Source organism: Eumetopias jubatus, unplaced genomic scaffold (assembly GCF_037043125.1).
Source record: "Eumetopias jubatus isolate StellerSeaLion01/CBP00866 unplaced genomic scaffold, mEumJub1_p1.0 scaffold_1, whole genome shotgun sequence".
Taxonomy (NCBI): Eukaryota; Metazoa; Chordata; class Mammalia; order Carnivora; family Otariidae; genus Eumetopias; species Eumetopias jubatus.
Window position 1 is genome coordinate 69201143 of NW_028274807.1, and position 21159 is coordinate 69222301.

At 46.7% G+C, this 21159-nt stretch overlaps 1 protein-coding gene across 1 annotated transcript in view; it reads right to left on the reverse strand.

Annotated features, from left to right (window-relative positions):
• SLC12A8 (solute carrier family 12 member 8) overlaps positions 1-21159 on the reverse strand; it is a 148532-nt gene that overhangs the window by 39003 nt on the left and 88370 nt on the right. Inside the window, exons 6-7 of the mRNA XM_088028966.1 lie at positions 7625-7712; positions 5982-6069 (exon numbers count right to left, since the gene is read on the reverse strand). Coding sequence (XP_087885092.1) covers positions 5982-6069; positions 7625-7712 — 176 coding nt within the window. The remainder of the gene's footprint in view (positions 1-5981; positions 6070-7624; positions 7713-21159) is intronic.

Here is a 21159-nt window from a genome sequence, read left to right on the forward strand (position 1 = left end):
TCTTTCCTGGCTCATAAATTGCGGAAAACCTGCACCAGCCAGGATTCCTGATCAGAAACAATATATTTTTAAAAGAACATATTTGTAGGACACTAGAGGTTCACATCACGTGGCTGAAAGATCAGGTGTGGAAAAGAACAAGACCCAAGCCTAGAGGTGCAACTGGGACTCTGGAAGAGGAACGGTCTGGCCAGGAAGCTACCAGCACCCTGCTGCCCTGTGGATAAATTCCCATCATCCCTTCTTCGTTGCCTCATTCATGATACTTGGAGCATCTGATGGGTCTAACCTAGATCACATGCCCTAACAGGGCCACAAAGGGACGGGCAAGAGAGGGGCTTGGAGGCTCACTCCCTCCAAGATCATATATAGGTGGAATGACCCCCAAACGGTCAGGGATGCTAGGGGCCTGATGGACATGACTCAGGTCCACTACAGAGCCTAACTTGTCCCTCATTTCAATGTGGATTACTTTTCCCTAAACGCATGACCTCATCTCATCCCCAGTGAATGTCCCCTGTATATTTTCTTCATTGTCACCAGCGTAACCCCCACCTGTGTTGTAGTCCGTGACACGAGGGGGCTCTCCTGCAGTAGAGCATAGGCTCCTGCTGCTTGTGCGTCCCGCCCCTGCCCCACCACACCACAGGCTCCACCGTGCCCGCGAAATTCGGGAGGCTTCGCGACTCATGCCCTGGATGCCTCACAAAATCGTTAGATAAACTGCTTCCATTATCAACCCCTGATCCATTCTGGGATGCAGTCCTTCACCTCAAACGTTTGTTTCTGTTTTCATGACCAAACACATCCTGTATTCATTAGTTTTAAAAATACCTAGACTCAGGGTGCCTGGCTGGCTCAGTGGGTGGAATATCCGACTCCTGATCTCGGGGTCATGAGTTTGAGCCCCACATTGTGGGTAGAGATTACATTGAAAAAAAAATACATAGGTTCTGTGATAAAATTTTATCAAAAGCTTTTAGAAAATGCAACTAGGAGTTCTCCACTCCAGCTATACCAAAGAATCAGTCCAAGAGGTTTGGCTTTATCAGTGGTTGGGTGGCGCACAGACGTCGTTGATTTTTCAAAAACCCTCCAGGCAATTCTAATGTGCATCCAGGGTAGAGAACCGCTGGGCAAGGTGCATTGGAACCACTGCACTGTCCCTTCAGAGACTTCTCCAGGAGACATGGTATCTCCTTGCAGAAATTTTATTGCTTCTTATCCAAAAGCTTATATATATTTGTGTTAAAAAAAAATTTGTTTTCGGGCGCCTGGGTGGCTCAGATGGTTAAGCGTCTGCCTTCGGCTCAGGTCATGATCCCAGGGTCCTGGGATCGAGTCCCGCATCAGGCTCCCTGCTCCTTGGGAGCCTGCTTCTCCCTCTGCCTCTCTCTCTCTCTCTGTCTCTCATGAATAAATAAATAAAAAGTTTTTTTAAAAAAAATTTGTTTTCATTGAAAGCCTGTCCATTACTCAGGTTGGAAGTGAGACTGCCCAGTCTGGCTTCCTCCTCGTGTGGCGCTGACCCAGGAAACTGGAGTCTCTAGTACCAGGTGCTACAGAGATGCCCATGGTTGCCTTCCCACAGACACTCCCTGGGACTCCTGCAGAACCTCTGGGCTGGGGATCAGAGAGGGGACTGTCCAGGCACAGTGACTTGTTGATGTCCAGTGTGGCAACTGTGTTTACAATGATCTGTTCACTCGACAATCTTTTATATAAAACGGTTATTCTGTCAGTTTTCTGAAAAATAAATGAGATGTTGGTTGTCGTGTGCAGATCAATTATAAAAACTCCATTCTCTCTCTCTCCCACGTGTATCCTGTCTCTTCCTTCCCGTCATCCATCCACGGGAGCATTCGCTGAGGACAGGTGACAGACCTGGCCCCCTCTAGGCACAGGGTAAGACATTATAGGTTCAACAGTGAACTACACAGCTTTGCTTCCAGCCCTCGTAGAATTTAATCACTTTCTCTCTTCATATGGAACTGTGAGCTTGCGAACTATGCCCGTGGAGACGAAGTGAGCATTTACTTGAGCAGATGTGTGTCAACAGTTTTTAGGGGGAAAAAAAAGTACACCTCTGTCATACAGCTGTTTGAGCAAAAAAGCTCTCTATCTTTCCAAAATTATCTGAGGTATGAACTACCCTAACTTCTTCCTTCAGTAACTCCTGATGAAAATTATAATTCCATCTCCTTGCTTTTTGTATTTTATGCTGGCTACCATCAGAGCTTCAGTCCTGGAGAAATCCCACCTGTCCACCGGCCGTTCCCTTCTCTTGAAGGATCGCATTCAAAGTCATTTGCAAGGTGCTCATCCTGCCTCATCCAATTCCTACGGCCCCTTGATATTAGTGAGGAGTACATCCTGAAACTCTTACAATCCCAAATTGTCTCATGGTCCCCTAGTTTTCTCCTGCATCAGATTTCCACAGACAAGAGTTTCCTCATACTGTCCTAACTTCACAAAAGGACCGATATCTCAACTTTCAGTCAAGTTTCCTCTCACTTGACAGCCATTTTCCAGAAGGGAATAAAGTTGGCTTCACCTCCTGAGAGACAGCTCTGTGTCCATGAGGCAGAGCAGAGGACAGCCAGGCTGGGCTGGATGGGCAAGGCTGAGCAGCTTCCTCCTTCACCAGCTGCCAACCCTGCCCCGCCCCCCCCGCCGCCGTGGGCGCTCCAGGTCCCTCCTGAACACCTGAAACCATGACTGTCAAATCTAAGAATGATTAGAGTTTACTTGGTGGGATACCTCCTTTTTAACAAAGATGCTTTGGGGGTACTTTTCCTACTCAGTTTGTTCTTATTTTGCTGGTTGGCAAGCTCCACGCTTCCTAAAGTACTTGGTCTTTTTGATGTTTAATAAACTTCTTTTTTTTCCTGGACTGTATACAAGTTTATTCCAAAACAGTTATTTAATCTATTTAGTTTTACCTCTGCTAACACCTGTTCTTCATACAATTCCTCTTTCTATAACTGGATAATATTGGGATTGACTCTTTTTTTTTTTCCTATCCAGTTAAATACGGTGGATTTGTAGGAAAAAAATATGTCCTACCTATAAGGTTATCCCCATTAAGGAGTGTTCAGAGGAGTCAATATTTAATAAGTACCTACTGTGTACCAAGTATTGTGCTTTACACAGATTACCTCAGAGCCACCGCAACGTACTAAAGACTTTTGAAAAAGCGTAACACTACAGGGCAGCTTGTTGGCTCTGTCGGTAGAGCAGGCAACCCTTGATCAGGAAGGTTGTGAGTTCAAGCCCTTTGTTGGGTGTGGAGCCTACTTAAAAAAAAAAATAAAAGTATAACGCTATGGAGACTGACACCCAAGAACCAGGCTAAAGTTTTTGTGGGGTAGGAATATAAAGCAAAAAAGAAACTTCTTAGAGAAACCGTAGGCTGGGAAGACAAATAATTAGAAATAGATCTGAGAAGCTGCAGGAAACCAAAAAAGAAACAGATGAACTGACCAGCTGCAGGTCAGTGGAAAGGAATTCAGGGCAGCCAGCAGCCACTGAAGATAAGCGTTCTGGCAGAAAGCACCGTGGAGCTTCCTGAGAGCCAGCACCAAGGGGAGCGTCCTGGAGGCCTGCCTGGTCTCTGCCCCAGGGTGAGACCCTCAGGACACACAGACCAGACTGAGGAGGCCTCGCTTCCTCAGGGCCCAGGACAGCTCTGAACCCAGGCCCCAGCTAAGATGTGCAGCTGAGATGAACAATGACCCCGAGGGTGGGAAGCCGTGTCGACGGACCACGGAGGAGACTGCGCGCTCACACCTCTGACCTGTGCGTGTAGCACCACCCCCCTTCTCCAGGCGCTGCTAGTAAAACCTTCTGTGGCCCAGCTCACTGCTGAGTACAGACCTGCTACTGAAGCCGAGTCAGTCCCAAGGAGGGACGTCAGAGAGCAAAAAAGGAGGAAAGCCAAGGTTGGAGGCTTCGGTGGGGTGGCAGGGGGTAAATCCTGTGCAGTCGCCTTTGCAGGGGGGAGTCTGGGGGGGCAGCAGCACAGCACAGTGCCCCTTTCTGGAGTTGCCCTGCTGGGTTCTGTCACTGTACACTTACTTGCTGTACCAGCCCCTGTTTGCTACTGAGAACCAAGAGCAGTATCTTTCCTGACTTTACAGGCTTTACAACCGCCTCTTCTAAGAAACGGTCTATTCCCCTCCAAAACCCGAACCCTCCACCTCTCCCCCTGGTGTGCACACAATGGCACTCCCACATATTAGTGCCCAGCGTGGTTTAGCAAGTGCCCCCACCAGCTAAATGTTCGCCCACCTGTTTCAACGCCTAGGACAGGTGGCAGTCCAAACAAGCTTCCACCAGCTCAGGTGGCTATTATTAGTGGTGGAATTTCCACCCGCAAAGGCTTTCCCGAGCTGTCCATGGAGATGTTTTTACTCTCCTGTGGTGGTCTTCCTTGGATACAGGCTGCCTACCCTCCCGTATACCTGTTCTTAGTTCTCTCTGCAAAGGAGGGGAAGGAGGGGGAGAGAGGAGCCCCAGACCAAGGCATAATTTGCCTTGTTCCATCCCCATCAGAACCTCAAATGGTTAAAAGGACCTCTGTGAGGGAATCTACTATAAAGGAACCCGCTTTAGAGGCAGGCTGAGCTAGCTAGCCACTGGCAAGTTGCAGACCACAGCAGGCAGACCTCCTGGTCAAAGCGTCAGCTGTTCCCTGAGGTCTTTAATTCCTCTGACACAGCCAAGCTTTTCATTCCACGATTAGAGAAAAGACCCGTGGGAGATGAAACTCAAGACGGAAGCTTGCATGTAGGTATAAATAAGGGCCGCAGATTCCTTCCCTGAGAGGAGGCATCTCGCTGGGGGTCTAAGACCTTGCTCCCGGGAAGGGGGTGGAGAGAGTGTCCTCACCACCTGAGCTGCTCCACCTTTCGAAACCTGCTTTCAGAGTCAAGACCCCTGAAAACAGAGATCATCTTTACATTGTCACCTACGTATCTTAAAAAGAAAACCTGTGCTAATGTGGAAACCAAGCCCAAATGTAGCTCTAAAAAGAGAGTTCAGAGTTTCCTGCCCCAGGCTGCCCCAGTCAGTGGTCCTCGGTGAAGATCAGCAAGGTGGCTTTGCAAAGCCTCACACCAACAGGAAGTGCTACTTTCTCCCAAAATCTGAGCAGAAACACTCGGGAGTTAACTACGAAAACTTGCCTACCCTTCTACATTTCTCTGATAAATGACAGGAATCTCAGGGTCCCCTTTTCCTCCAAGAACTTAAGGGAATGTAGGAGTTTTTGGGGATTTCCAGAAAAGCATCTGGGAATCTTATTCTCCTAGGTTCTAGAGATGCCAAATGAGTGTCCTTGACTGTCACCTGACCTCCAGCCTGTTAAGGGGCAGCTGTGGAATGTGAGGAATTTGCTAACCCGCTTCTGGCAGGGTCTACTGCTCTAGAAACAAAGGTGTTACAGCCAGATCAACCCCACCCCACTCCCGGGGAGGGCCCATCGAGTCAAGGTCTGCAGAGGGCAGAGTGGGCTTCCCCCTGTCACTGGGCCTCCTCCAATGCCCTCCAGCCCTCCACTTTGCCACCTCCTTCCCACTCCTCGGCCTCCTCCTTTACTTGCTTCCAGTGAGCAGCCCTTTCTGCTTATGGTGGAAGGCGAGGCTAGTGGCAAAAATGAAGGGCTAGTTGACCTAGGGGTTTGCGCTGAGGGCATTCTTTGTTTCTGTCCTGATTTTTGACATGAAGAGATACTTTTGTTCCTCTTATTTAGTCCCCCAACCCTTAAGAAAAACCTGTACCCAGGGCGCCTGGGTGGCTCAGTTGGTTAAGAAAAACCTGTACCTCTTCCATATTTTTACCACCCCCCCCAGCCCCCACTTCTGGCCCAAGCCTCTCTGGATTCCCAGGCAGGACTGCAGCGGGGGAGGTAGCTACTAGTAGAGGGGAGCGAATGAAAGACCCAGCAGACTGAGCTGGTCAGCAGAGTAGGACTCACCCACCTTTTCTGCTATCAGGAAGTCATAGCGAAGGGCCTCTCGGGTGCAGGCAGCGCCCAGCAGGAAGACGAATACGAGGTACAGAAACCACCTGCAAAAACCCCAAGAGTGGAGCAGAGCTTACACCCCCCCCCACTTCAGCCAAGTCCATCCCAACCCACCGCACTCAGCCCCCCGGGTTCCCGTGGGGACCCGTCTCAGAAGGAAAGAGAAAGGCCAGTCATGAAGCCTCCCTGGCTTGTCTGAGGGGGAATCCCAGCACTGTTTCCCCTCTAGCATATCTCTTGCCAAAGAATGTATGATTGTTTTGTCTCTTTGTTACATTAAAGAAGAAAGATGCACTGAGGATGTTGGGAGTGGGGAGCAGGAGGCCCCTCTGGCCTCCAGGTTGTCGGGACTCAGGCAGGGGTAAGCAGCAACCCCACAGCCCCCCTTCACACCCCCGAAGAACATGCAGATGATCTCTCAGACTTCTTAGTCCCGCTGTTCCTTGGATCCCAGATGACAGAGAGCCGGGCCAAGTGTGAAAAGGGCAGCGGTGACCCAGCTCTGCCCCTAGATGCCCTGTGACCTTGACTAAAGTCACATGATCCCCGTGGCCTCATTCCCATCCGGGCAGTGAGAGGACGGGCCAAAGGTCCGTCCCGGGACCTCCCAGCTCTGACCCCAAAATGAGGCAGGGCTCTTTCTTCTCTGTCCTTCCCAACACCAGAGCGTTCTCTGTGGCCTTCATTCTCTTGCCAGCACGCAGCCCTACTTAGCACACATCGGACTGGTGCTGTGTGCCCGACGCAGTGGGGCCGCTCTAATAAGCTAAGAGCAAGTTCAGCGTTTATGAAACACACATAGTCGTATTTTGAAGTACCACACTTAAAGTAACACAGGCACTTTTCACTTCTCAAGTCATTGTCACGTCTATGCCTCTCGCATCCACCCAGTGAAGGCAGAGAAGCTTCTTCCTGGGGCACAGAGAGTAAAACAGAAGACTCTGGAAGGTCAGAAACAGCTCCAAGGCCACTCAGTCTGCTCGTGTGGGTGGCGCGGTGGGAACTAAAACCCTGAGAGCCTTGGGGTGGTGCAGGGGAGGCGAGCTGAGGGGAGGAGAGCCTGCCACGTGTCTTCACACACAGTAGCCGACCCACAGTCTCTGGGGCACACGTATTCCCATTTATCCCCATTTTATGAGAAAGGAAACAGAGGCTCAGAGAGCTAAATACATTGTTCAGCATATCACCCAGGCCCCCAGCAGCAGAGCTGGGATAGAAATCCCAACCTGATTGCAAAACTCTTCACCTTTCTGTTCCTCCCAACAATCCTGGAAAGTCAATGGTTAAAAAATCCCCAAGTTCAAAATGGAAGTGGGGGAGGAGGAGGGGCAGGAGGCCGAGGAGAAAGGGAAAAAAGGATTCCTCCTCCTCCTCCTCCTCCTCCTCCACCTCCTCCTCCTCCTCCTGCATTCCCAGGCAGGGGGTCTGAACCCACCAGACATGAATTTTCCAGCCGGCTGAGTGTTAAAAGGAGAACTGGAATATGAAATAGATTGGCCACAGTTGGGGCACTCTCAGAACAAAAGGGACAATCCCCTCTTTTGCCTGGGGTTTTCTCTCCTCCTCTCCAGTGGATTGCCACCAGGGGAACTTACTTACGAGATGCCAACAGCTGCTAGGGAGCCCAGGGGGATGCTGGCAGCAGGCTCCTGGAGGTCACCCCCCATGTTGAAACCGGCCATGACTCCTGAAAGACACCCAGACAGGGGAGAGGGGTGAGCAGTACACTCCACTCCATGAATTGCCTTCCCCTCGTCAGGGCCCTCTCCTGGAAGCTATCCCACGGCAAGGCCCTTCCATCTGCAGTTCTGGCAACTGAGTTTCTCGATCTCCCCTGGCAACTGGGGAGGCATCCGTGGGGCATGAAAGGGACCTTTGTGGATTGGATGATGCTTGGGAGGAAAGCCCTGCTGGCTACAAAAGCATCTTGTGGCCCAGTGCAAAGTAATGAGGGTGAGTGAGACATCTGGCAGGCTGCACGAAGGTCCTGTGGCCACATACTGAGCTCTGCCACCCCCTTCTCCCCCAACTCCCTGGGGAGGCTTAGCCTTAGCAAAGCACCTGCTGCCCACTCCTCCGCTGAGCTCCTTGCCTCTGCTGCCCACTGACAGCGCTTGGGTTTAGGACCTGGGAGCAGGTCCCATCCAAGAGCCAGAGCCAGAGACCAAAGGGCTCTAAACAAGTTCCAAAGAACCACCGTGATGCTACCAACACTGAGTCCCAAGCTCCTCTTCGTCATTGCCTCTATTCCCCAGGAACACTTGTGAAAAGTCATAATTAGTCAAGATGGGGAGGGAGGACACCGTGTGGGACGGTGAGAGGGGTCAGCACCTCTGTACATATTCACCCACAGAAGAAACCAATAAGACAATATGTTCTGAACATCAAAAGCGGGTCCAGCCCACAAGTGCTCTCCAAGCCCTGGTCAGGAAAGTCTCACAGAGCGGCGGGTGCATCTCCCATGTGGCCTTGTGAGAAGATTTACATAGGCTTAGGGAGAGAGATGGGTCTAACGCCATCATTATGGGTTGAACACCTTCAACCTGACAGTGGCTGGGCTAATGCTTTCCATGCATTTTTTATCTTGTTCAAGCCTTACAACAACCACATCAGAAAAGCTGAATTATTTCCCCTATTTTACAGAAAAGGAAACTAGTATTCAGAGCGGTTGATTAAAGCGGCTTAAGGTCACACACTTACTAAGTGGGAAAGCGAGGCTTCAACCCCAGTCTGTCTGACTCTGAAAATTCTGTTCCAACCAGCCCTGCTAAAATGCTTGCAGGAGCGCAGGTAAAATGGCGTGAAGTGAAGATGTGGAGGCAGAGAGTTAACGGGGGCCTATTTCCAAGGGTGCCCTGAACGGGGGACCAGCACTGGGACCTGCACACGCATTGACCAGCAATTCCACTCCTGGGACTTCCACCTCAGTGAACAGTCAAGGATATGAGTAAAGATGTAGCCAAAAATGTTTATAAAAATGCTTGTCTATACTAGTGAAAATGAGAAACAACCTAATATCTACAAGTAGGGGATTGGCTACATAAGTGATGATACATCTTTCACTAAATACCGGGGCTCGGTGTTGTCGGAGATATGTCGTGACACGGAAAGATATTTAAAAAGCTATTGTTTCATTTTCAGATGCATATTATAAAACAGAACATGTGGTATGATCCCACTGTTGTGTAAAAAAAAAAAAAAAGACAACAGATAAATGTATGCATGGCAGGGGGAAGGAACTGGGACATATTTTAAAATGCTAAACATTTTCAAATGTGTTGGTGATGGAAAAATAGATCATTTTTCATTTTCTTGCTTAGATTTATTGTCCCAATTTTCTACAGTGATTGTTTTGAAATGGGGGCTTCTTAAAGGGCTTTTTGTTTAAAATGCCACATTAGGCATCTTCTCTTTCCTCTTGTTTCCCTTCTCCCCAAGATCCTATTAAAGGGTAGGAAGGGGGAAATGAATCCATGTCTATAAACAAAGAGGGCTGGGATGGGGAGCCGTGAGTAGATGAAAGGTTGCTACAGATGTCTGGCACATAGAGAATGGAGAAAATGACCCAGTGTGAAAGGGAAGGAAAGGAAAGCCTTAGAAAACTTCTCTAGAGGATCTGGATAAACCCAAGGAAAACCAGGGCTACTAGTGTGGATGTTTGCACCCCAACGAAGCCCTCATCAAGGACTGGCCGTACTCACAAATGAGCCACAGTCAAGTCCCCTTCAGGGATGCCGACCTACACACACTACAGCCAGGAATCCATGCCAGCAGCCCAAGATTGCCAGGGGTGTGATGAAAACCAGCAACGAATGCATGCATGATAAAAATAGAACAACCTGGGCCGGAAGGAACATATAAATCAGAACACAGACGAGAATTTTGAAGAAAATACAATTAGTAGCTCCAGACACATCCAAGAAGAATATTCTCTCTATAAAGCAAGGTGCAAGGAAAACAAAAATACTCCAAGAACAAAAAAGAACTTTTGGAAATTACAAACATGATCACGAAAATTAAAAATGCAACAGAAGATCTGAAAGATAAAGTTAAGTGAGTATCCCAGAATTGAGAACAGAAAGATAAGGGGGTACAAAACTTGAACAAAGCCTGGGAGACACAGAGGGGCTATCTTAGAGTTACAACATCCAACTAACGGGAGGTCTAAAAAGAGAGAACAGAGAAAACCAAAGAAATAACCAGATAAATAAACCAGAACTAAATAATAAATACCAGAAATAAATGTCTCCAAACTGAAGAAGACACAAGTCTTCAGGTTGAAATATCCCATAGAATAGACAGCACAAAGAACAAAATTTAAAAAGCCCATACCTAAATGTAGCATTGTGCAATTTCAGGAAAAATCCTAAATATTTCCAAAGGTAAAAAACTGAACACCTATAAAGGAACAAAAATTAGACTTCTCTTTGGCAACAGTGAATGCTAGGAAACAATGGAGTGCCGATTTTAAAATTCTGAGGAAAAATTATTTGAAACTAGAATTTTAGCCAGATTACCAATTAAGTGAAAGCAAAGTTACATAGACAAGGGCTCAAAAAATTTACCTCCACATATCATTTCTGAGGAAGCTACTAAAGCATGTACTCCAGCAAAATGAAGGAGGAAAACACGAGATTGAGAAAAGAGTGGTGATGACTACTTTTGGAGTAAAGTCCCAGAACCACCATTGTCACTGCATAGAAACCAGCAGGGACTGAGGCAGAAGGCTAGAGGCCCCAGGAGGCATGCCTCTGGATAGGAGCTGGATTCAACGCAATGAACAGTATGATTAACAAACTGAATGATTTTAAGGACATGCTAAACTGCATATTTTGGCATCAAGAGAAAAGAAAGTTTATTGAAACTCCAGGAAAAATGAAAAAGAAAGTCAATGTCTAAATATGACTCAAACTAACATGTCATGACATCATTTTACATAACTAATGGAATATAAGAAAAAGTAACCCATTTGACCACGATATTAGGAATATTCTTTCCTAAATGGCACAAGGACCGCATCAGAATCAAAGCAAAAGAAATGGATTTCTAGCTACTACTTCACTCTTCACTGAATGACAGCTACCTGGTCGTAATAGTGTACATGTTTACTGTTTTGTTTTTTTTTAACTTCTAAAAATTGACCTATAGACAAAGCCCAGAGGACATAACTCTAGTTATAAAGTTAAGCGAGTATCCCAGAATTGAGAACAGAAAGATAAAGGGGTACAAAACTTGAGCAAAGCCTGGGAGACACAGAGGGGCTATCCTAGAGTTACAACATCCAACTAACGGGAACTATAGCTAACTGATATTAGGAACCCATACTAAAAAAAAAAAGAAGAAAAAGTAGAGGAAATGGAAAAAGCACTAATATCTTCTAAAATGAAGTGCTGAAAAACAAAAATATTAGTCCCATGACCTTTCACTCAGGTCTGGATTGGCTGTTACAAGCTTCAATTAGTTAAATAAGAAAACCTGAAAGATGATTCTAATAATGCCTTTCAAGCTAGCCATTACATTTGGAAGGTAGGTAAAGAAAAGGCTAGTGAATATATACCAGTTGCAATAAGTTTTAAGCTAATTCTAAACTTCTTCTGTATCTTGTTATCATAAAGGAGAATTTCTAAGTGTTTGCTAAAAAGAGCAAAGAAATTTCCAAGAATATTGAGCAGTTTGTCTTTGAAGTTATAAAGATTGTTGACTTATAAACTTAAGGTAAAAAAAACCTTAATAGATTTGTGTGTGTGTGTGTATGTGTATGTGTGTGTGTGAAACTGTGCTTGTTCACTTAAAGTTGTAGCTACGGTTTTCGTGGGATTTTGCCTACTCACCTGCTAATTGTCAACTTGTTATGGCTTCTCTCATATTGTTCTAAAACTCAAATATAAAAGGATTATGTAGATTCCTCCCAACTAGGGATTCTCTTAAGATAACTGAAGTATTGCTTGTAAAAATATTTTACACATAAAATAAATATGACTCTAATCCATTAATCTTAAAACACAACACTGAATTTCAATTTCCCACACCAATAATATATTTTTTAAAGATTTTATTTATTTATCTGAGAGAGAGAGATAATGAGAGATAGAGAGCACAAGAGGGAAGAGGGTCAGAGGGAAAAGCAGACTTCCCCCCGAGCAGGGAGCCCGATGTGGGGCTCGATCCCGGGACTCCAGGGTCATGACCTGAGCTGAAGGCAGTCGCTCAACCAACTGAGCCACCCAGGCGCCCTCCCACACCAATAATAAAGAGTGAAGGGATGTAGCCCAAAACTGATAAAATAACAGAGATTTAAGAATATTACTTAAAATTAAAAAGGTAACAACAAAAAAGCAATATAACTATCAAAAATTAGGAAGTGGATGGAGGAGCATGTAAGTAAGTGAAACTCTATTTCCTAACATGGAGTCAATAGTTTCTGTCTTTCATTAATCAAGTTACAGGTTCGAGTTTATTGCTTGGTAATCTACAGCTAGCTCCCAAAGTGCTAAAAATGACTAAAAGCGGTTGCCCCGATGGGCTATCTGGGGTTGTGATGGGTGGGGTGGGAGACTATTGCTTTCTATCATAAACACTTCTGTAGGATTTTCTTTTTTGTCATGTGCCGATCTTATTTGAATCACAAAAGGATGCCCAGGACCTGCCTCACTCTGACCAGTGTTCCTAGGAGCCGATCCTGTCACTTAGGCTCTGTTCAAAGGCTAGGGCTTCATTGCTCGCTCCCAGAACTATCTGGTGCCAAGGGCATCCCTGGCCAAATCTCCACATTCACCTGACTCCCAGACCCCACTAACTTCATCCACTAACGGCAGCCCTTCCTGGACCTCCTAAATTCTGACCCCCTGCAAAGGTTCCCACCTGTCACCACATTTACTGGTACCTCACCTGGCTGGCCACATTCCTTCCCACCATTGACAACAGCCTCATTCTGCACCCCCCTGCGCTCCCCTAGCAATTTTATGTCCATTCATTCAGCATTGTGAGATGACATACTGCTACTTACTCTTTGCCATTTTAGTACCTTCTATAGTTTGTCACATAGATGCACATTTGTGCATCTTCCATCAGATCATTTACAATGATCCACAAGATCATTGTAAATACAATGATCCACATAGATGCACATTTGTGCATCTTCCATCAGATCATTTACAAAGACCCACGAGAACTGCACTGGTATATATGCTCTGTCTAGGAAAGTGATTGATTAATCCTAACTGCTTCCTGCTTGCAAACAGGTTCTGCATCCGTAACAAAAGCCCTTTTCTTCTCCCCCGAATCCCTCACACAGTCAACAACACAACCTTTGATCACAAGGCCTGCCAGCTGGCCTGGTGTGGGGTGCACTGGGATCCGGGTCAGTGGGAGCAGAGACAACAGACACGGACGAGGCCACCCTCAGGAATGGGCCAGACCCAGCCAGCCAGGAAGTTGGCTTTGTTGGCTCTGTTCTTTGACAAAACAGAGAAGCCAAAAGGTAGGTAGTCAGTACCACCAACACAATGCACCAAAGCCAGGGAAATGCCTGCTAGGCGGGTCATTCCTGCTAGGCTAACGTGGGCAGACTGACGTGGGCAATCTGTGCACACCTGTCAGATTGGTTTGCACACTGAGGCTGTCGCTTGCAGAATTTCGCCCTTGTGTGACTACATGATTCCTGAGCAGATGATCACTAGTTTTGGTGAATTAGAAATTTCTTGCTTGTCAGTTGGATCTAGAAAAATTATTTTGATTTAGTAATTTTTTACGCATGCTTGTCAAGTATTACAGAGATTCTCTAGTGTGGCTTTCCATCTGCTTCTAGTGCCATATTAAGATATTATCGTTAATGGTAGAGGTGGATTTAGGGTGGGTGTGATATAACAAATACTATTTCTCAGAGCACTAGTATCCAGATGTTTTACAGATATTAAAAAAAAAAGCTTGGGAAAATCTTGATTAAACAAGACTAGAGAGGTCTTTACTGCTGGACTTATCAGTGCCTACAATATGCTAATTTCATTGTCCACCTCTAAGAAGAGAAATGTAACACACAGTGTTTCCCAAAACTTATTTAACAATATTACACTTTTTTTTTAAATAAAAACCTTTATTCATTACTAGTGTTTAAGGGAACACAGTTTGGGAAACACTGTGTCCATTTTATAATTAGTATTTTATGCTTGTCTTGGGAGGCTTCCTAAAATCGCTTAAAATGGCTACTCAGAATAACAATTCTTAAAGCTGGAGGGTGTCCTAGAGGTCATCTACTCCAACCTCTTATTTTACAGATGAGGAAAATGAGGCCCAAAAAGAAGTGATTTTGCCCAACTTTCACGCCAATGGCAGCACTATCTTCAAGTCTCCTGATCTCAAATCAGTGTTCTTTCCACTATGTCACAGAGTTTCTTGGTTTCTAACACCCATACTTTTCTCGGATTTCCTTTTAAAACAGAGTAACTGTATGATTCATTTGGGGTTACTCCACCATGAGAAGGCTGAATTTATCAGTTATGATCAGCACTACACACTGGTTTACCCGCAGGTACTTTCATCACCAGTTCCAAATCACTAGTCTGTGCCTCTCCAGGGTATTTCCCTTCCTCGTAGGTCTTAAACTTCCAGTTCCAGGAAGCAGTTAATTGCTTTACCCGAAACCACATTTCTCTCTGCATCAGGATGACAATATAGTCTGTGCATTGTTACCATGTGACTTCGGTAAACAGCTTCCTTCATATGGTTAAGCCTTCTGACTTGGTCTTCTACCCTAGTTCCGCAGCCTTTTAGCAGATGCTTATTGTCTCAGCTTGTATATATATGTAACAGGGTGTCGACCAGCACCTTGCCAGCTTAGGCTTATGAGGCTAAACTTCCAGCGCCACCCATAGTCTCCAGGGCGCTGATATTATGCCTCCAGTTTGGGTGGGTGGCACCAGGTGAACAGGGGTTTGGGCCTGGTGCCACATCGCCAAGGTCTGACCTAACAACAGGCATAGATGGCCAGGAGAGAAACTCATCCCCTCTATATCTCAACAATATGCCCGCGGTTAAAAGAACCAGTATCAATGTCAAGTAACCACTTGCTTACAACATTTGCGAGACTGTGGCCGTGTCCTTCTGCCCCCAGTCAACCCCCGCTCACACAGATCAAAGCCTTCATTTGCTGCGTATCATCACAATCCCACTTCCTACCCTATTTTCCTCTTTTTTTGCTGAAAATGAGAATTAGAAAGGGGGTAAAAAAGCCTACTGGTTTTTCTAGGCTTTTTGGTTTCTGTTAGTTGTTCATTAAAGGACTACTTACTCTTTCTCAAGGAACTCCCAAGCTTCCTCCTGGGAGCTTTTCAATCCACATCTGTGTCCTTAGAAACCTTTAATTTTCTCCTCCAGCTCTAGCTTAATTGTTTCTCTGTTGCTTATTTTCTCTCTTCTTTGAAGTTCATGGGTTTATTCTTTTTCCTTATCATGAAGGCAGAATATCCATGCACTAAAGTTCCCACACCTTGTCTGTTGCCTTTTGTGCTGAAGGAAGCAGTCTGCTACTGTTTGGAGGCAGTGTGGCTCTGAGCCTCGGGCTCCTCATCTGCAAACGGGGATCAGACGCTTTACCTGGCAGGGCTGTTGTAAAGTTAGGATGAACGGTGCCTGGCACCTACTAGGTGCAGAATAAATGTCCACTCAGGAAAGACGGGCTCCCCTCCTCACTTGGAAATCCCTTGGGTTCCTAAGGACCCTGGCCGTCCCTCCTTACCTTCCGCCTGATTCCCAAACCCACTCCTTCCGCACACCTGGCTTATTGGCTGGTTTGTTTGGCAGTTCCCGCAGGAAGCTTTCCTCTCCTCTTGGCTCTATTCTTGGAGGCAGAACTTGTCAGGCCCCACCCTCTCCATGCCTTAGAGACTCTGCTGAGACACATGGTGTCTCACTGAACACTGAAACGCCAGGATTCAAGCAAGCCTCGCTGGCCTTGCTGGCAGCTCCACACGCCTGTGCATTCTCCCTTCCAGCATCCTCTCCAAAGTAATGGGAAGCAGTGGGGTTCACCACTTACTGTCCGGCTGACCTCTCTGTGTTGTTGTTCCCTCATCTGTAAAATGGAATAATAACCGAACCCATGGAAGGATCTAAGTTCTCTGGGGTCTGACACTCTAAAAACAATACAGACTTATGAATATGAAATTAAGAACAGGGCTTTAGCAGGAGCTTCCGAAAGGGAGGGACCCCGAAGCCTGGGCTTCATTACTGTCATGCTAAGTCTGCGCCTCATTGGAGCAGTGGGGCTGTGTGGTGAGGTCTAAGTGAGAGACCGAGTGTAAAAGTGTTCAGCACAGCGCCACGCATAGTAGGCTGTTGTAATACTAATGATTAGTATAGATATTTATAATTTTGATGAAATTATAAGTTAATTCTATAAATAGAATTATAAAAACAGACACGTATAATAATTATAAAGCTTCCTTTTCTCTTGTTCCTGCTCATAAGAATGCAGTGGGGTGAACCCCAGCTTCAGCCTGACCTTAGTTGAGGCTCTCTCCTCCTTAAACCTGGGAACCCCATTCTCAGTGAATTTCCATCTCCTAGTTCTTCCCTGTATTGTGGTCCCTGATCCCTGGAGTGGCCGTGTGTGTGTGTGTGTGTGTGTGTGCGCGTGTGCGCGTCTGCGTGTGTGCGCGTGCGTGCGCGTGCGTGCGCGCATGTGTGTGTTTGTATGCGTGACAGAGATAGAGAGAGACAGAGAGAAACAGGGAGAGAGAGAATCCTGTGGGCACCGAGGTTGGTTTTTCAGGGCAAGTTGGGCAGTGTAGCTTGGAGAAGGAAAGCACTTTAAGAAACAAAGCAAATGCAGAATCTGCTCCAAGGCCCCAGCCCCACCCTGTAGCCACTTCCACAGGGTGTGGCCGACTGCAGGGAGGAGGACAGAGGGATAGGCTTCGTAAAGCCAGAGAAGCCACTGAAACCCAGTTTTCAACTGATCCTTACAAGAACTGTCCTGCCCTCGAGATAAAATATCTAAGTAACTAAAATAATATGTCTCTGACTGGAGGTGGGGACACAGAGTTGGGGGGACTTGTGTTTGTTCTTCCAAACTCCTCTCCCCTCTCCACAGCCTGGAGATTCTCTTGTTCCAGAAGAGGATGGTGTTGGAGGGAGCCCGGGCCATGACTCACTCAGAGCTAATCCCTGGCAAATCCATCACCATGGAAACTGCCAATCATCCATGCTTTTCATAGCTTAACAGAACATCTGCCAGGGGAAAGCCAAGTGATACAAATTGTTCGTCCTGCCTACTGTGTTTACATTGGGGCCCCTGGCAAAGAGAGAGAGAGCCAGGGAGGCAATGCTCCACAGCAGAATGGTGGCCCAAGGCCAGTCACTAATTAGCTGGGTAACCTTGAGCAATCCTTCATAAGTCTCTCTGTGCTCCTCCTTCCCCAGTTGGTCACATAAAGGATTGGTGATTCTCAACCTGGTTGGGCCAAGGGGTGGTGGGAGGACTGGGAAGCGTATCTCCTAACAGGGGTGGGGTAAAAAAAAGAAAGCTTGTGTAGACAGTTTCGTCGATATTATAATTTTATATTTGGAATTTTATAAAATAAGATTTTCATAATTTAAGCTATAGAATATAAAACTTGACTAATATTATTAGGTAGCAATCTATCTCAAAGGAAGGACAAATCCACCCTTCTCTGGTCCAGGCGGGCCATGTCAGAATTTCTAGTGTAGGTGAGGATTTTAGTATCATTATCAAAAATGAATATAGGTTAAAAAGACAAAAAGTCGAGAGCTGCTGAACTTGCTGATCTCAAATGTGAGTCCCGCTCAGACTCGGGGCTACTGTGTGGCTCTTCAAACCTCAGGCTGCTAATTCCTTGCTGGACGGAAAAATACTGAAGCGGGGCCCACCACTCTCTGGCCCCTCTCAGACCAGGCATCCCCTCTAAGATTTCTAAGATACTGGGCCTGGAGAGGCAAAGGAGGGGAACCATGGAGCAGTGTGGAGGGGGCCCAGCAGGTCACAATACTGACACAACCTCCTAGGAGTGCCCCCTGGAGTACTGCCAGCCAAGGAGGACCACCGCTCCCCCCCCCCCCCGCCCCAACAAGGTGTGACTGCCCTACCGGCATCTGGGCCCAGGGTTTCTTGACCTGGCCTTAGGACTCATTGCCAGGCCCAAGGAAACGCTCAGGTGGGAAGCCTCTTGAATGTGTGTTCCACCTATGTGTGGGAGGGAGGGCGGGACAATATTTTCAAATGTTAGCTTTTTTAAAAAATTCCCTCTATTTGTTTTCCCCCTTGCCTTTTCTGTCCATTCAAGAGGAATTTGACCTCTACTGTATTGCCTTCAGGGAGATACAAGGCAGGAGGAAGCAGAATTCGCCAGGACTCTGTTTTGGTGTCTGTTTCTCAAAAGCCTGAGCACTTAGGAGATTTTAGAGAATCAAGGAGGCAGAAAAGAAGCCACAAAATGGGTGGGAAAGCATGGGGGGACAAGAATAGACTTTGGTACATAGTTTGCAGGGTCCAGTGCAAATAAGAATACAAGATCCCTTGTTCAAAAATTACTGAGAACTTTAGCAACCGTAAATCAGTAAACCAGGCACGGGGCCCTTCTAAGCATGGGACCCAATGTGAATGCATAGGCTTGTTCCCATAAGGCTGGCCCTGGATGGGAGTGTCCGCCATACTGTTACAGAAGATTGTCCCTGGAGCTGGAGGCAGGGAGGGAAGGTCGCACAGGATCGGGAGCAGTGTGGACCTGGGGCCCACTCCTTGCCAGCACTGGCAGGGACCCCATACAACCCTAAAAAGGAGGGCCTGGGAAGTGCATAGACTCTAAGCACAGGGCTCCCGGGTTCAGATTTCTGGTCCTCAGAAGTGGTTCAGAAGCAGCAGAGAGCACATACCTAAAGGGATATGCAGACAGGACAATAAGAGAGTCTGGCTCTGTGTACAGTGATGAAAAGCCAGACATGCCTTGGGACTTGGTAAGACCCTAAGACCCTGGAACAAAATGGCAGGGCATGGTGGAGGCATGATGAACGACTGACATCAGTTTTCAGTCATCCTGGCAGAATGAAGGCTTAGAGTCAGAAACTAACCCTTTGCACTTCAATAAGAATGAAAGGGATGTGCTACTTCAGGCACATCTGGATCTGTGGACCGAAATTCTACCTGCCACTACTGAGGCCTGGCTCCAAACTCACTTCTGTGGCCTGGGAGAGATAAGGCTTGGACCAGAGTGGTCAGGTGGCAGAGGTGGAGAAAAGTAGGAAGTGAAGAAGAACCTCCTTTAGGAGGAAAAATTGACAGGACTTGGAGGGCACTGGTAAGAAAGAGGACGTTATCATGAATAAGTCCCCACTCCTGGCATGAGCCATTGTCCAGATGGAGGTGCCCTTTCCTGAGATCAGGAGCAAAGGAGAAGAACCAGTTGGAGGATGGGTGGGTGGGTGGGATGGGCTTCGTTCTGAACATGTTGGGTCTGAGATGCCCAAGAGATGATGTCATGTAAGCAACCGAGTATATGGTATGAAGCTTAGAGAAGTCTTGGCTGGAGGCATGAGTCTGAGAGTCATCGGCATTGTGAGTGGCCACTGAACAGTAGGCATGGATGAGATTCTAAGGGACACAGTAGAGAGAGAAGAGAGGAGGGCCGAGGCACAGCCTGAAAACCCCCACGTTTATTGGGCAGGCAGAAGAGGACGTACCTCCAAAGGCGAGTCAGAGGGGCAGGAAGCAGACAAGGAGGGCGCTGCATCATGGAAGGCAAGAGAAAAGAAGGAGGAAGTGGATGGGGCCCATCTGAAGGCACTGAGAAGTTAAGAGATGCTCACTGAACTGAGTAGCATGGCAGCCGCGGAAGACTGGACAGAGCCATTTCAGTGGTGAGGCCGGTTTGAACTTCCAAAAGAAGAGGGTGGACAAGTTGAACAGGAGGCAGGAAATGGAGACACAGGAGCACAGACAAAGCCCTGGTGTTTGGCAGTGTAGAGGAGTGAAAACTCGCCACCGCTAGAGGCAGGAGAGGAAGTCAGGAAAGCTGGTTAACGGTGATGAATGTTGTTCATTTTCTTCAGCTGCACAGCTTTCCTGAGGGGTAGGTATCATACGATAAGCGGCACATGTTTAAAGTATAAGAATCTGGGGCACCTGGGTGGCTCAGTTGGTTGGGCAACTGCCTTCGGCTCAGGTCATGATCCTGGAGTCCTGGGATCGAGTCCCACATCGGGCTCCCTGCTCAGCGGGGAGTCTGCTTCTCCCTCTGACCCTCCCCCCATCTCATGTGCTTTCTCTCTCATTCTCTCTCTCAAACAAATAAAAAAAATCTTTTAAAAAAAAAGTATAAGAATCTGGAATGTTTTCACATATGAATATACCTGTGAACCTATCACCATCGTCAGGAATAGAGTTTCATGCCCTGAAATTTCCTTGTCCCTCCCTCCTGCCCCCCTCACCCCTATTCCCCATCCACTGATCTGCTTTCTGTTACCATAGTTTGCATTTTCTAGAATTTTATATATGTGGAGTTTTACACAGTTTTACCCTTTTTAAAAGGTACTCTTTTTTGTCTGACTTCTTTCATGAAACATCGTTATTTTGTGACCATCTATATTGTTGCACCTATCAATAGCTCATTCCTTTTTATTGTTGAGTAGTTTTATATGGCATGGCTATATCCTAATTTGTTTATCTATTTGCCTGTTGACGAATATTTGAGTTGTTTCCAGTTTGAGAGGATTACAAATTAAGCTGCTTTGAACATTCATGCACAGGTCTATAGGAACACAGGTTTTCATTTCTCTGCAGTAGATAACAAGCAGTGGGAATGGCTGGGCGTATATTTAATTTTTTTCTCTTAAGCCTACTTCACCTGGTGTTCCTAGGCGGCTCCCATCCAAATACTAATCTGGCACAGCCCTGCTTAGCTTCCAAGAACAGACACATTTAGGGTGGTATGGCCATAGACTGTTCAATTTTTAAGAAATCATCCTACTGTTTTCCACAATGGTTGTACCATTTTACTTTCCTATCAGCAGTGTACGAGAGTTCCAGTTTCTCCACATCCCTGCCAACACTTAGCATGGACAGCCTTTTAAATTTTCAACATTCTAGTAGCTTCTCCTCTTTTTCTATCCCCATCCTATTTGAG